At 37.4% G+C, this 17,450-nt stretch overlaps 1 protein-coding gene and 1 pseudogene across 7 annotated transcripts in view; one reads left to right on the top strand and one right to left on the bottom strand.

Moving 5' to 3' along the window:
• Window positions 1-17,450, bottom strand: part of Zmym6 (zinc finger MYM-type containing 6) — a 301,190-nt gene that overhangs the window by 273,110 nt on the left and 10,630 nt on the right. For 2 of the 7 annotated variants that reach the window (XM_051188826.1, XM_051188825.1), the window contains exons 5-13: window positions 15,407-15,578; window positions 12,262-12,412; window positions 11,025-11,140; window positions 9,704-9,982; window positions 8,841-8,991; window positions 7,747-7,919; window positions 6,531-6,675; window positions 4,553-4,720; window positions 3,209-3,246 (exon numbers count right to left, since the gene is read on the bottom strand). In XM_051188826.1, coding sequence (XP_051044783.1) covers window positions 3,209-3,246; window positions 4,553-4,720; window positions 6,531-6,675; window positions 7,747-7,919; window positions 8,841-8,991; window positions 9,704-9,982; window positions 11,025-11,140; window positions 12,262-12,412; window positions 15,407-15,578 — 1,393 coding nt within the window. Of the gene's footprint in view, window positions 1-3,208; window positions 3,247-4,552; window positions 4,721-6,530; window positions 6,676-7,746; window positions 7,920-8,840; window positions 8,992-9,703; window positions 9,983-11,024; window positions 11,141-12,261; window positions 12,413-15,406; window positions 15,579-15,682; window positions 16,010-17,450 lie in introns of those variants that run through there. The other 5 variants (XM_051188828.1, XM_051188830.1, XM_051188831.1 and 2 more) reach the window with 5 other exon arrangements.
• LOC127225517 (uncharacterized) lies at window positions 4,704-4,800 on the top strand (annotated as a pseudogene).

Genomic DNA, 17,450 nt, shown 5'->3' with positions numbered 1-17,450 from the left:
AAGTTAACCCTTTCCTATGTTGTTTTTGGTCATGGTATTTTATCACAGCAACAGAAAAGTAACTCACAGAAGCAAACAAACAAATCTAATTCTGGATGGTGAGAACACAGCAGATCAGGGCTTGGAAAAGTGCGCCTTCGTTTGTTTTGTACATAAAGTTTTATTTGAAATGCACTTGCCCACATATTTTCTGCAGCTACTCTGGCACTAGATCGGCAGAGGTGACAGACCCTCCAGTTGCAACAGAGACCATCCAATATGCAAAGTCTAAAATACTATCTAGAATTATATGTGTTTGCTGACTTCAGCAGAATTGCTTCCTTATGTTTTCTTGTATTTAACATTCCACAAAAATCAAATTATTTAAATAACTTGAAGAAAGTTCACATTAACATTTTCAGAGAAACAAAAAATTCTAAAACATACCATACAATTATACTTTAATAGACTAAAACTGAATCAATCAGAACTATTTGGTACCAGGTTTATAAAACATTTTTAAATTTATTTTTATGAGTATGGGTATTTTACCTATAAGTATGATTATGTACCACATGCATATCTAGTGCTCATGGAGGCTACAAAAACCAGATAATGACATAAGATCCCCTGGAACTGGAGATATAGATTGTTCTGAGCTGCCATGTAGGTGCTGGGAATTGAACCCAGGTCCTTTGGAAGAGCAGCCACTGCTCTTAACTGCTGAGCCATCTCTCCAGCCCCCAGTGACACAGTTTTAATGACAGGTGAATTACAGAAATAATCCACATAGGGAAAACATATATAGGGCAACTGTACTAAATGAGGTGTATGTTCCTAAAAACCTGAGCAGTTCAAAACTAGCACAATTCAAGACTAATTGTCCCACATACATAAAGTAGAAGGATGACTTCTGAGAGCACACAAATTTATAACAAGTACTGTAGATTGTTAGAAATTATATAGCACACTTTTATAAATATATGTTAATAATACTTATTAATTATACACAGTAACATCTTACTTGTACAAGTACATTTAATGACATAACTACTAATGTACAAGTGATCAATCACATAATTTAAAATGATTTACTGTATAACATGTAATATATCAATGTATACAAGTTAATTTAATGACTTTCATTAATGACTATACTGTCTGAAAATAATTAACAGTGTCATCTTCCAACATGATAAATACTAGGAGAGTTAGAAGGACTAAACTGGACAAGCTACCTTTCTACAATAGTGACTCCAGGCAAGACTTTTGCTAAAGACTGACGGGAATGTGTTTTGACTCCCTGACTAAGGATCTTTGATATACAGATATATTTCCCATCTTTTGCTTTTTCACTGTGGAACAACAACCCATATTTGGATCATTACCTTCAAAAATAATAATTGCAAGCTGGAGAGATGGCTCAGTGGTTAAGAGCACTGCCTACTCTTCCAAAGGTCCTGAGTTCAAGTCCCAGCACCTACATGGTGGCTCACACGCTTCTGTAATGAGATCTGGTGCCCTCTTCTCACCTGAATGCATACATGCAGGTAGAACACTACATACATAATAAATAAATCTTTGAAAAATATGTAAAATAAAATAATGATTGCTGCTGGGCATGGTGGTGCATACTTTTAATCCCAGAGGCAGGTGGATCTCTTGAATTTGAGGCCAGCCTGCTCTACAGAACAAATTCCAAGACAGCCAACTGTTACAGAGAGAAACCCTGTCTCAAAAAATAAAAACAAACAAAAAGTAATTGCTGATATAATATGGTCAAATGTGACAACAGACATAGCTTACCTACTCATTTATATATTAAACCCTCAATGGGCTTTAAACCCAGAAAGATCACTAAGACTTATGATAAAATTTCTGCCTCACTGCCATTTCCCATATTCTAAAATGTATTTTATTTATTATTATTTTTTTTGTACACATGATGTGGGGACATGTGAGTAACACTATGCACATGTGAAGGACAAAAGACAACTCTATGGAGCCGGTTCCCTCCTTACACCTTTGCATGGGTTCAGAGGATCAAACTTACATGGTCAATCTTGTGTGGCAAGCGCCTTTACGCCTTTACCTGTTGAGCCATTTTGATGTTCTACCTATTTTCATTTCATCAAAAATAATTCATGCTGGAATTGCCACAGTTTTTTCCACTTATTCTGCTATACTTGCCTGGCTATAATTTTTCTAAGCTAGGCAAGTAGTTTGACTAATTTACTATGCTACTTTGGGGTTTTGAGTATTACCTCTCAGACTGCGCAGGACACATTTTCCCAGTTTAACAGCACCTAGACACCACAGCAGTAGTTTGGTCATCTTGCAGATTTTCATCATCTCTAACTTCTGTTCCAATGACACTGAATGTGGGACACATTTTCAGCCCTAGCAACACCATTTCATAACACTTGAATGATATTAATACATAAGAAAAGATTTTTAAGCTAGGTGGTGATGGCACACACCTTTAATCCCAACACTCAGGAGGCAGAGGCCAGCCTGATCTACAGACTAAGTTCCAGGACAACCAGGGCTCCATAGAGAAACCTTGTCTCGAAACCCACTCCCACCCAAAAGGCTTTTAATTATATCAAGAGCAAATGGTCACCAAAATCATTAAGTCAAGAGCTAACACACCATATGTTAGATCAAACATATGATACTGATGAAGGATGACGGGAATTTCATTCTCCTGCAGAAGTGATGACTGGCACTGAGCTACAACAGCAAAGCCTGTGATCCTTGTAACCCGATAAATCTGAAATTATTCATGCTTTGAAATTGTTTTTAAACTGGGGGAATTTTTCACATTTTTCAAACTTGAGACATAAAGTGAGAGATTAAATAAATATGCACTTTGTATTATTTTCAGCCTCACACAGTTCAAAATTACAGTGACAAAATTGAACTTTCCAATGAGGAAAAATGAGCAGCCAGGAGTTAGCAAGCACTTAAACAAATAAAGGAACCTTAATACAAACAGTAAGATAAATCAAGAGTATATCCTTACTAATGATCTACGGTCCAACAATACAATTCAAACATAAAATGTGTTACCACTCAACCTTTTGAAAAGAATAAGCTACAAACAGAAAAGTACTTGTATAATGTATGTGTATATGTATATGCATATGTACGTCTTTATTAGATTATAAGCAAAATGAAAACAAGTAAGTTGGGGATTACCAGGTTACATATGAACAATAAAACTCACATTTTCAATGATCTTTGCTGCCTCATTAGGACTTGCACCTGTTAGAAATCAAAAGACACAAGATCATTCCCACAGTATATATAAGTAAACATTGAAACTGGCATTCACTTTTTTCTTATAAAGGTAGGTTAGAGTATGGGTGAGAATTTCTCAAAAAATGGTCCACAGAAACACCTGTAGTGCCTAGTAAAAGTAAGGATTCCCTACTTTAGGCCCTTGCTACTTTATTAGAAAGCCTGGCAACAAAGAAGCAAAGATTGGGGGGCTGGCCAGAAGGCTCAGCATGTGAAGTGCTAGGTGTACAAGCATAAGGCCACAGTTCAGATGCCCAGAACCCATGTTTAAAAACAGAAACACCAGGCATGTCTCTGCATCGGTAAGCCCAGCTGATCAGGAGGATCCTATAGTTCACTGAGCCAAACAGTGAACTACAGGTTCAGTGAGACCCTGTCTTAAAAATTAAGAAGGATTAGGTAGGTTAAGATGCTTGCCACTCAAACCTGAAAACTTGAGCTTGATCCTCAGAGCCCAAGTAGAAGGAGAGAACTAACTCCCAAAAGCTGTCCTCTGACCGCCACAAACAAGGCCTGGCATGTGCCTGCCCATACTTGTGCGCATATTATACACATACATACATACATACATACATACATACATACACACACACACACACACACAAATAAATTTAAATTTTAAAAAACTAGATGGATTTTGTTACCATCTTATATTTTTTTAAAATAAAGTTTCCACATATGAGAGAAAAAGAAAAAAAAAAAAAAAAACTAGATGGAGAATAATGAAAACACCTAACATCAACCTCTGGCTTCCATGCCCACCCACCTATACAGAAATAAGTATATATGCATCACAAACACACACACACTCACACACTGACACACACACACACTGACACACACAAAGTAGGGGGGGTGGGTATATTAAAATTTTCAAATTCTTTGTTAATTTATTTTAATGTATGTGTATGAGTGTTTTCCCTACAGTTAATGTATGTGCATCACATGCATGCCTCATGCCTACAAAACCCAAAGGGGGACATGAGATCCCCTGAAACTGCAGTTACAGTTAGAGCCTCCATGTAACTGCTGAGAGCTGTACCCAGGTCCTCTGCAAGAGCAGCAGGTACTCTTAACTACTGAGTCATCTCTCCAGCCCATTTTAAAAAATAACTATACAGGCCCTTCCTTTCCAACTGATCCCTCTTCATTTACTAACCACTCACCCCACATAGTGGGGGCATATTCCCTCATATAATATAAAGAAAGGTATTGCCAATAAGAACTCTTACACTAGGCAATACTTGCCTCTTAGCCAAATGCCTCATACCTGTTAAATCACTGTTTGTGTTCATGGTGGGCTGGAGAGCAGGTACTTTTGCCAATGATATCACACTGGTTATAACTGGAGTTGTAGCAATCCTTGGAGAAGGGAGTGCCGTCAAAGCAGTTTGTGCCTTAGGAATAATTACTGATACTGACTTTGGGAGCAAAAGTACTAAAAAAGTGTAATGATACAGATTAGCATTGCCCCTGGACAAGGAAGACATACAAATTCATGAATTATTCCATAAAAATAAGGAATAAGATAAATTCTGATTAAAATAAACAATAAAAACATAGTACAAATGTAAGGATTATACACAGGGATAAAACTGTTTAACAAGTATAATTTCAGGAAGCAATACAAAGGTCTAACTCTGTGTAATGTTAGCTTGAATTATTGTTGGAAAGTCAGTGTTCATTGGAACTTAAAAAGAGCCTGGTTGTGCAAAACTCTAGCTTCAAAGGACAATCTAAATCCCATATAAAATGTCTGGGAAATCTAATAATTTTAATATCTAACGGGTAAAATGTCAGGTATTGCGATTAACTTGGAGTTTCTGTTAGTGGGTATAAGACCCTACATTTAAGCTTGTTTCATATAAAACTTTTACATGGCAATTTTTATAAGTCAATGAGGCAGCTATCCCCCCATGTAACACTGGCTTTTCTCTTGCATAAAAATAATAGGTTTTATTGTCATACTGTTTATCATTATATTTTACTAATATTCATGCTAATTATACTCATTACTCCTTGTCCCCTTTCTCCCTACAATAGTTACCCTTCTACTTTACGAATATATGAAACAAAACAAACAATATTTGCCTTTCTTTTTCCCTTCCTCTTCTGACACGGTCTCCAATTGGTTTACCTCAACTATATTACAAAATGAAGATTCTTCTACCAACCTACTAGTCCTAGGGAAGAGTTGCCTAACCCAAAAGTTTAAAATAGACATACATAAAGGGAGCACAAGGTAAGTAAGATCCAGATTTTGAAAGGCAAAAGTAGATGGATTCTGTCAATCAAGTGGACCTTAAGGATCCTAGCAGAAGATATATCAAGTGTTTCTGACTCACATCTATTCTTCTGAATTTTCTAAACAAATTTGCTGTCCTACTTGTAAAGAACTGCTCTACTTTATTATTTTTTTCTGAAATAATTAATGGGCTTCTCTCTTTTTTTTTTTTTAAACTACAAGCAAGAGCTGCATCAGATTCTACACCAGCCACAGCAACCATATTAACACACTTACATCCTCTCCCTCTGTTTGCCCTCTTTTTAATATTTATTTCTAATTATAACTGAGTAGTATGGATCCTTTAGTGTAAGTTGCTTATATTCACTTACGTTTAATCAAAAGCAATCAAATTTTCCTATAAAATAAATATATTTACTTATTAACTCATTGCTTTATGACAGCAAAAAGGCATCAGAATTAATTTTCTCTCAAGGACTGTGTGATGGTCATCTGTCAATTTAGCACAGCTAGGGTCATCGGGACCTCAATACAGAAAATACCTACTCTGTAGGCAAGTCTGTGGGGCATTTTCTTGATTAATGATTCATTTGGGCATTGTCACTCCTGAGCAGAGGAGGTCCTGGGTTATATAAAAAAACAAGCTGAAGAGCAATGAAGAACAAGCCATTGAGCAGTGTTGCTGTAGGGTGTGTTCAGTTCCTGCCTCCAGGTTCCTGCCTTGAGCTCCTGCCCTGACTTCCCTCACTGATGGATGTGACCTAAGAGTCAGAAGATGAAATAAATCCATTCCTTTCCCAGTTGCTTTTGGTCATAGTGTTTACCACAGTAACAGAAAACAAACTAGAACAGACTGTCATTAAGGAGTCCTAAAGAAAATTTTAAGCAAATTCAGGCTATATGAATGCAGTGAATCTGTTTTATTGTAGTTATTTCAACTGTGTATGCTGACAATATATCCTAGCATTGACTTAAAGAGCTCAGTAGCCAAGTTTAATTTTACCTTTTTTGTGAACTGGGTCATTCACACTATAGTGATGGCAAAACTTCAAGACACAAAACAGGTTACAGAAGTATTTGATGTTGCCTCGCCATTTCAAAGATTCACTTAGCTTACCCTGACGCTTGCAACCATCACATTTGGCTGTCTGAGGAGCAAAAGACAAGGCATGATTAAAATTATAGAAAGGTAACATTAGCCCTAACCAGAGACACTATGAAAACGGTTTAGTGAGATTACAAAATGGAAAGTTCCCACTTAAAATACTGTACTTAAAAACAGATTTTATTACTTGTTCCATAAAAGACATCCTAAAAACTGATTTTTTTAAAGTTGTTCTTTTTGTTTCCAAAATTAGTAATGAAGGAATACACAGATAAGTTGTATTTTGTAAGACGGAACATACAGAACATACAGAAAAGAGCATGAGCTTTGGAGTTATAAAGACAGATTCACTCAACAAATATTTAAGTATCCTTTTTTTAAGCACTGTGATTGATCCTTTACCATATAATGGTTAAAATCTATTATATTCCTCCATAAGAAAATTACATTTAGGAGTGAGATAGTTAAGTAATTATTGATTTCACTAGAAAGCAGTGGGTACAATGTAATTGTCAGCTACTAGCTTCCTCATGGACATGGTACTAACGTCTCTAGACTTCACTTTTCCTATTTATAAACTAGCAGTAATATACCTAACTCTCAGAACAGGCTCTGGGAATAAACAAAATAACAATGAAGGAGCACCAGACTTGTATTATTGCTCATTTAATTATACCCCTCACTCTATGCCTTTCAAAAATAGGAACATAGGTAAGATTATCAGTTTGTCACTTGACCTATGAAGGGAGGACAAGGTCTGACTTTAAATTCCCCAGAGTAACCTGAATTACAGAGCCACTTAAAACAACGTTATGTAAATTTCTAACCTAAAAGTTACAAACAAGGTCATCATACTTTATAAGAAAGAGAGAATAAAAAAAGCACACACTTACTCAACAACAAAATGCCAGGCTAGAGATACAGCTCAGAGGTAGAATATTTGTCTAGCATGCATAAGGTCCTAAATTCAAGCCCTAATATCAGGACAGGGTGGGGAAAGGAACTTCCAGAAATCCTAAACTCTAAACATATTTTTTTCATATAATATGAACAAATCTTAAATTGAAAATGATTAGCACCTAATTCAGAAAGACAAAGAACATGTCCTATTTACCTGATAAAACAGAGCTGTAAATTTGGACATGCATTCTTCACCACAGAAAATTTGGAGCTTGCCTTCCAGTTGACTCTCCACAAAATTTGCAGATGTTTGTAAACAGTAACTGCACGTCTTACAGCAGTTTGTCCACCTTTCTGCAAAGTCTTGAGCAGAGAGGGACTTGCAAACTAAGCACCAGAAAGGATGAAAGGAAAAGACACACATTAGCTCCAAGATGTGAAATGAGTATGGTGTTTCAGCTGACTGCTAGCCAGGTATGACCTGACAGGCCTATAAGCCTAGTATCTGGGAGACAGAGGCAGGTGTATCAGAAATTCCAGGGCAGCCTCAATTACAGGTCAAGTTCAAGGCCAGACTGAGTTACTTGAGATCCTGACTTTAAAAAAAATAGCTGAAGAGATTGCTCAGCAGTTAAAGTCTCTTTCAAAACATGTGGGCTTGGTTTCCTGACTTAATTATTTGCCTTTATGTGATAGGATTATCTCCATATTCACACAACAAACATTAACATTTATTTATGCTCTAAATATTAAATCATCCATATTCAGAAATATCAGAAGTATAAGTTTCTTAAGCCAATAGTAACAATAACTTAGATTCACACTTTACAAATAGGTAGAACAAAAAATACAAAAGTCTTAGCTAAACTTACAAGATTTTTTTCTAATGCCATTGATTAGCTTATATTTTTTTGTTTGCTGAGATTACTGCAATGCTTAAAAGGACAAATCTTAAGGAATAGTAAGTATAAACTGCATAAATTCAACTTTTTAAGAGTGTCCAAGTAATGCTTCATAAGAGAAAAGAGTTTTTCTGGTTTAGTTTGGTTTTTGGTTTTTTTTTTTTTTTTTTTTTTTTTTGGTTCTTGGTTTTTCGAGACAGGGTTTCTCTGTGTAACAGTCCTAGCTATCCTGAAACTCACTCTGCAGACCAAGTTGGCCTCCAACTCACAGAGATCCTCTGCCTCCCAAGTTCTAGGAGCAAAGGAGCACACCATTGCCCAGCAACAGAAAAGTTTTAGAAAGGCAAAAATCATGACTATGAACTCTACTACATACTGGGTGAGTAATACTGAAACTCATTTTTACCTTCACTACAAAATGGCTTGTCCACCCCAGAGAACCGCACAATGTCCTTTATGATTTTATATATCTTACAGTAGTCACACAATGCCATAACTTTATTTTTCTTTTTGTATTCTTCAGAGCAAACAGTGCCACAAAACAGAAACATTCTACCCTGCAAAAACAAGTAACAACAAATGTCATTAAGGGGCTGGAAACATGGCTCACTGGTTAAGTGTGCACAGCTCTTGCAGAGGACCTGAGTTCAATTCTCAGCATAATTCTAGCTACAAGGAGATCCAAGGCCTGTGGCCTCAACAGGCACTTGTGCTCACGCATATATTCCCCACTACCACCACCCCCAAACACAGAATTAAAGATCTTTTTTTTTTTTTAAATCTAACTATACCAAAACTTTCTCTTTTTTTATTTTTATTAATTAATTTATTTATTTTGTTTTATTGTTTATGTTTTTTGAGACATGGTTTCTCTGTGTAATAGCCCTAGCTGTCCTGGAACTAGCTCAGTAGACTAGGCTGGCCTCGAACTCACAGAGATCCACTTGCCTCTGCCTTCTGAGCACTGGTATTAAAAGCATGTGCCATCACTGCCCAGCTTTTGCAGCTTTCTCTTTAAGAAGTATTTTTCCAGACCAGTGAGATGGTTCAGTAGGTGAAGGCACCTACTGTCAAGCCTAACAACCTACGTTTCATCCCAGCACCCATGTGACAGAAGGAAAGAACCAACTCTTGCAAACTGTGCTCCATATGCACACCATGACATGCCCCTATCTGTGAACACACAAATATATATATTACAAACTAAGGAACTATCAAAGATGAAAAACCAGAAATGCTTTCACTGGATAGTTCATGTCGTCTCTTTACCTTGTAGAAAAGCAGCTCTGGTTTCTTGGCAAACAGATGGTTACAATGCTGGCACTTGAGCCTCATGAACGAATGGGTCAAAGCAATCTGCTGGGACTGTTTAGCAAGAGTCTCCAGAGCAGCTGCAGCAGGTCTGCTGATGGAGCTACTGAAGGAGGGGTCAGGCGCATCTTTTTCTGCTGACACTGCAGACTGCACGGGTGTGTTCATCACCTCTTGGCCCAGAGGTATGGGTGCCAATGAAGAGTTGGAAGTTCCCTCTGGCTTGTTAAATACATTCTGAGTGAATACAAAGCAAGACCTTACCAAATAAGAAATAATGTAACTTAACTGTTCTAATTTTCTTTTTAATAAATTCATTTCACAAACTTTTTTTTTAATTTTAATTCTAACAAAACAAATTTCAGTGGCATATCTTCCAAAGCAGAAGGGTTAAAAACTAAAAAGCACTCAAACATGACGGACTAGAACAAAAGACTCCTGCATATTTCCCCATGCATTTATAAGCCCTACACATATCACCAACCAACTCCTATTGTAATAGTGGATACACTAGGCAACATTTTCCCACCCAGAAAAACCAAGAAACTCTTTTGACTCTTTCTGTATACTGCACAGAGGGGGCAGAAATGGAATACGGGAGTTATAATACCTATAAGCTTTTGTCATCACCATACCACCTCTCAAACCACATTCTAGCTTCTATTCTTTTAAAAAAGAGAGAACAAAATAATGTAGTGGCACACATCTACACTTCCAACACTTGGATCAGGAGTTCAAGGCCACCCTTGGCTACATATAAAATTGCAAGGCCAGCCTAGACTAAAAAAAGGAAAGAGACAGAGAGAGAGAGAGGGAAAGAAGAGCCAAAGGGAGAAAGTGGAAGGGAAAGGTACTTAAAATAAGGGCCTTGAATAAGAAAACCCAACAGTCCGGCTCAAACATTTGTACAAATGACCTTTGAAACATTGCTTGAATAGACTGTGGGTTTTTTTTTTTTTAAACCATGCATTCAAAATTGTATGACTAAACAGGTATCACATGCTTGTAATCCCATAACTTGGGAGATAGAGACAGGATGATTGCCTTATGTTTAAGGTCAGCCTGATCTTCTACATAGTGAGCTCTAGGTCTCTTTGGGATATGAACCAAGAATTGTCTCAGAAAAGGAAAAAATGGGCTGGCTAGATGGCTCAGTCATGCCATCATGATATGTAAACACATAACAAATGTAATAGAAAACAATATATTTTTTACAACATTCTACCTCTGAGCAATGCCTCAGAGAACTAGAGAGGCAAAATAACACCTTGCATCATACCTGGAAAGCCAACACACAGTTGGAGCTACAGAAACTGCAAATAGTTCCATCTGACATGGCTACGTGATACTGAGGGACTGCTGCGGTTTTACAACTATGACACAAAACCTGGAGACCTTAATGACAAAAAACAAAAACAAAAACAATGAATGTTGCACACATACACAAATGATCCAAAAGCCTAGTAGTAGAAAACAATTAAATACTCAGCACAGACCCTCCTTATGTAGTTGGGGGACTGGCTCCCAAACTTCCCCCAAGGCTGCCTAACATCTACAGAACAGATGCTCATGTCCATCTTCCAGAATGGCACCACAGTATCTGCACATCATCTATGGACATTCTAAACATCTGTACTACTTTGAGAAAAATAATTTTTAAAATCTCTATAATGTTTAATTATATTTGCTGAAGGTTTTTGTCTTCTGTTGTTGCTGTTTCAGGAGAGGGGCCTTAGTTCTGGCTGTTCTGGAACTCACTACATAGACCAGGCTGGCCTTGAACTCACAGAGATCTGCCTGCCTCTGCTTCCCCAGTGCTGGGGTTAAAGGTGTGCATCACCATGCATCAACTCCTGCTCATCAAAACCTAACTTAAAATACTGGAAAGATGGCTTAGTGATTAAGAGCAATGGTTGTTAGGTTCCCAAACTCCCAAACGGTGGTTCACAAGCATCTCTAACTCTAGTTCCAAGGACTCGGATGCCCTCTCCTGGCCTCCCCAGGCACCAGGCATGCACATGGTGCACATACATGCAGACAAAACAGGCACATAAAATAGAATAATAAAAAAATTTACTTTTTGTCGTTTGTTTGTTTTGTTTTTGTTTTTTGAGACAGTGTTTCTCTGTGTAGCCCTGGCTATCCTGGAACTCACTCTGTAGACCAGGCTGGCCTCGAACTCACAATGAACCACCTGCCTCTGCCTCCCAAGTGCTGGGCTTAAACATGTGTGTCACCATTGCCCAGCCACAATAAAGGAATTTTAAAAAGGAAAAAAATAGCTTAAAACTTACTATTTTTTAATTTTTTCTACGCAAGAAACCATAAAGTATATTCTACAAAAAAGAATATCAGTGAAAATCTGTTTTCCTTTATTATCAGTTTTTCACAAGTAAATTAATCTTGGGTTTTTGGCCATATTAAATAAATTTAGTATATAAAAAAATTAAGAACACCAATTACAGTCATCTTTAATATGTTACTAAATCTATAAATTTATCAAATTTAATCATTACCTGAAGAAATAACAGTCTTAATTCTGTAAGCAGATAAGCAATTAATAGAGCAGAAAAGCTCTGTTATTCCTGGGTCATTTGTAATCTCGTTCATTTCTGCAGACAGCTTCAATGAATTCCCCAAGGCATAGAGTGGCTTCTGGGTCAAATTCTATTAGGATAGCAATAATATGATTTAAGCATAAGTTCAAACATAATTACATTATTGTTTCAGATAAGAAAGGGCCAGAGAGATGGCTCAGTGGGTAAAGTGCTTGCTATGCAAACGCATGAGGATGTAAATTCAGATTTCCAGATCCCACGTGAAGCCAGAGGCAAGTATGCATATGTAACCCCAGTGCTCCTATGGCCAAAACTTTACAAGCCAGCCTGACATACACAGCTCTAAATAAAAGGAGACCCTGTGTCAAACAAGCTAGAAGGGGTGGGCCAACACTGGATGTTGTCCTCTGACATCCACACATATGCCATGCTTGCACACTCATTCACCAATCACACACACATGCGTACTCCTGCACATGTACACACTGTGCGCACACACACACACACACACACACATACAGATTTTAAGAAGAAACAAAAAACCCAACAATGAAAAAGAGAGCCCAGCCAGGTGTGATATCTGAAGCAGAAGGATCAGGAGTCTAGAGCCTGTCTTAGCTACAAAACTCAAGAAAACTAGTAACTATTCAGTTAACAACAAAGCACACTCTAAGTATATAATGAGGCCCTATGAAGCATAGGGTCATCCTCAGAAGTGACCTGGACTCCAGATCACTCTTAAAGCTATCTGAATTGGGTGACTCTTCAGCAGGAGATAGAAATGATGCCTAATTCATATGAAGAGATGCTACAAAATCATCTCCTGATCAAGCTGAGTGTCACACTAAGTAGGTATAATTGTATAATGAACTATAGAATCTACTCATGCTTTAACAAGTAATAATGACCACTACTTATACAGTATTAATTTCTGAATGATTACAGTAAGCCAAACTCCATGGTAAGCAACCGTTAACTCTAAAACTGACACTAACACAATAGCCAATCTTTTAGTAAGGAAGTAAATAGGAAGGAAATGTACGTTATGAAGTTTCACAAACTGCTTAGTAAAAATGGGCCTCACAAATCTGGAAGAATGCAATACCAATCCCAAACTGGGAATGGAATAAATACCTAGGTCATATATAAAAAAAGCATTAGTTATTCATTAGTTATTTTCCTGTGATGATAATAGCTGTACTGCCAAAAAAAGGCAATTTCTGAAAAAAAAAAAAAAAACTTAAAAGGACATTTTCAACTGCTTCAAGGAATTAAAAACAAATCAAAAACGTGCTAAGTAAAGGAATTATGTGTTCATGTGCATACAGGTGCATGAGTGTCATGCACGTACGTACGTATGTGTGAGAGAGAGAGAGAGAGAGAGAGAGAGAGAGAGAGAAAGAGAGAGAGAAAGAGAGAGAGAGAGAGAGAGAGAGAGAGAATTAGGGGTTAACCCTGGATATCATTCAGGTGTCATTCACCCCCCCCCTTTTTTTTTTTTTTTTTTTTGAGACATGGTCTCTCACTGGCCTAGAATGTGCAAAGCCAAAGAGCCCCAGAAATATACTTTTCTCCACCAGGATTGTCAGTGTACAGCATCACCACCAGCTATATGGGCTATAAGGATGGTTTTCAAGTCCTCATGTCTGCAAGCACTCTACCAACTGAACCACTTCCTTAGTCCCTAAAAAAAAAAAAAAAAAAAAAAAAAAAGTACCATTTACATCCTTTATAAGAACTTAAAAAAAAAAAAAAGAGGCTAGGATGATGGCTCAACGGTTAAAGCACTTGCCACACAGGAAAAAGGCCTAGAGTTCAAGAGTTCAAATCCCTACAACCCACATAAATGCCAAATAGGTTTGGTGGTCCCTACTTGTAATTCCAGCATTTGAAAGGTGGAAATGGGATATCCAGATGGCTAACAGACTAGCTGAATTGGTGAGTTCTGAGTTCAACTGAGAGACCTTGCCTCAATGAAGGTACAAAGCAACTGATGAAGACTCCTAACAGCCACCTCAGACTCATACAGACATGCCCATGTACATATATACATACACACAAAGAATAAAAAGAAATCCCAACCATAACAATTAAAATTGAAACATTTAATATTTAATCAGACTATTATTTATTATAGTACATAATAAGTACCTAAAGTATTACAATAGGATGATGGTACCAAACTAATTAACTCATTCCAAAATACAAAAAGAAGTTTCCTTTACTTTCAATCAGTTTTTGGCTTTTAACTCTTGCTCACTGATTGATCAATATTTCACACAATGAATCATTTGTAAGTTCTAACTCTGAATAAAACTTAAGAATTTTTTAGAATGGCCTATTTCATCTTAATCTCACCACTGTACAACCATCCCTATGTGGAGTCTTCCCCTTTCCCTGGAGAGAAGATCACATGAGGGCAAATAGGAGGCAAGTCCCATCTCCACTCCGCAGCTCACCCTTGCACAGCCAGCTCAGGGGAAAGCCTACATGTTCCACAACAGGAACCCACACCTACCTGTACACCATCAGAGACCCTAACAATAGCTCCTACAGTTCTCACAACAGTTCACAGTGAGGTTGTTAGTTATGTGAAATTCCGAAAATCAACCATCATGACAAAGACCTTGTACCACATTTTGATTGATCTACCTTTTTTTCTTTCTTCTTCCTCCTCTTCCTTTTTTTTTTTTTTTTTTATCCCCCAAGACAGGGTCTCACTATGTAGCCCTGGCTGTCCTGGAACTCATTTTGTAGACCAGGCTTGTCTCGAACTCAGAGATCCACTTGCCTCTGCCTCCCAAGTGCTGGGATTAAAGGTATGTGACCCTATACCTGGTTTTGTAAATTACTTTCAAATCTAATGTGTATATCAGATACACAGATTCAAAATAAGCAGAACCATGTAAAAGAAATCTCTGATTTTAGCCAGGCATGGTGGCATTATAATCTCTGCCCTTGGGAGGCTGAAACACCGAGATGGCCTCAGGGTTGAGGCTGGTCTTAATTACGTAGCAAAGTACTGGGAACAGGGGAGAGGGGAGGAGAATATCACCTCTCTGCCCAGAATGCCAATGAAAGTGGAATGTAACATAACACTTACGTCAGTGACCTTCTGACACATCCTACACTTAGTGGAAACGCCACTGATATATACAGTAATAACAGGCTTCTTTAGTTCATAAGAAGATAGGCATAACTGGCTGCAGAAATCTTTGCAGGAAGAGGAATCTTGAACTTTGGTTGTGATCACATCCATTGGATTTAAAATGTCTCTAAAAACAAATAAAAAAAGACAAATGTATCATGATTCTACCTTCTTATCTGGGAGCTAAAATATTTTTTAGCTAGAAGTAACTATTGCATAGTAGGAAAATACCTGCATAAATCATCTGAAATACAGTGCTGATGATGGTTTCTCTTACTTCTCAGTTAAATGATTATGAGTGAAGCAATTCTTGTCTCCACTATCTCACATGTAAAGTGAGGTATATAGTACCTAATGTGAGCATTTGTACAAGAACTTTATTTAGTAAACTAGACTTCTAGCTCTCTGTTAGAGTCAGTGAGAGTAGATTCAGTGGCCATCCTACAACTTCAGACCACAGGGTATGTATCTTCTATTCAACAGCTGTCAATAATAGAGTCATGACAGATTATAAATGAACTTTATGCAATTTTCAAGATAAACTATAAAAGATTAATACAAAACTTAGCATGCTACATAAATCTTAGCTATGTGTCAGAAGGAACACAACACAAATAACCTAGTAGCTCTGTGAGATTTCTAGAGCCATTTTATAAGAGCCAATTATTGCAATAAGCACTGAAAACAACACCCGGTTAAGTAGAGGCTAAATGCTGCTATTCTCAAAAGTATAAAAATTGAAGGAAATATGCAAAATAGAAACAAGTAAAAATGATGGACAAAGTAAATGATGATGACTATAGTATTATGGATATAAATATCGTAAGTTAAGACCATATGTCACTCATTAAATATCACAGAAAACACTATGAGGGAAGTACTACAATCAATTCTATTTTTCAGACAAGGAACCTAAATGAGAAGTTAAATTACCTCTAAAAATCATAATGACACAAGAATTTAAATCCAAAGAGTTCAGAGTTCATCATTCTACTAGCCTACACCTTGCATACCTTTATTTTTATTGTGTATGTTGTATGTGCATGTGTGCAGAGGCCAGAATCTACCCCTTCAGGCCCATCCATCTTGTTTTTCATGACAAGGTCTTTCACTGGGATCTGAGGCTCTCCAATTACAGGATGCTGCCTGGTCATCTAGCCCCTGGGACTCTCATGTGTCCACTTCCCTAGTACTGGGATTGCAAACATTCACCACTAAGCCCAGCATTTAATTTTTTTTAAAATAGGATCTCACTGTGTAGACTTGGCTGGCCTGGAACTCACACTAAGCAGACTAGGCTGGCCTCGAAGTCAGACCCATCAAACTCTGTCTCCGTCTCCCAAGTGTTGGGAGCTACAATGCCCAGAAGTATGCACTGAATTGTATATGGAAGTTAGGGATCAGACTCAAGTCCCCATAGTTGTAGAGCAAGCTCTTTACCAACTGAGGCATTTCCCTAGCCCACATACCTCTATTATTCACAACTATTGCAAGGTAAACTATGAAAGGAAAATAAAAATTATCTAAATTTCTAAAATTGACCTAAGCTTAAAAATACATGTGCTTCTACAGGGTGTTGTGATACAATAGCACTTGAGAGAGGTAAGGCAGGAGAATTCAAGGTTAAGGGTTGAAGAAATGGCTCAGTGTTTAAGAGCAATGTTTCTTCCAGCGGACCCGGGTTCAATTCTTATCACCTACATGGCAGCTCACAATGGTCTATAATTCCAACATTCTCATATAAACATACAATCAGGCAAAACACTAAAAAATCATTTAAAAAAAATACTCCAAGATTATCCCTAGCCACAGAATTCAAAGCCAGTCTAGGCTATATCACACCCTGTCTCACAAAACAATCACAAAAAGCTGATTCAATAGCTCAGCTGGCAGAGATATTTGCCGCCAAACCTGATAACGTCAGTTGAATGAATGGAACCTTCATAGCGGAGCTAACTCCTACAAGCTGTTTTCTGATCTTGTGTGTGTGTGCATATAT

The sequence above is a fragment of the Phodopus roborovskii genome, unplaced genomic scaffold, assembly GCF_943737965.1.
Source record: "Phodopus roborovskii unplaced genomic scaffold, PHOROB, whole genome shotgun sequence".
Classification (NCBI taxonomy): Eukaryota; Metazoa; Chordata; class Mammalia; order Rodentia; family Cricetidae; genus Phodopus; species Phodopus roborovskii.
Note: the sequence above shows the minus strand (reverse complement) of the source record. Positions and strands in the feature narration are given on the sequence as shown.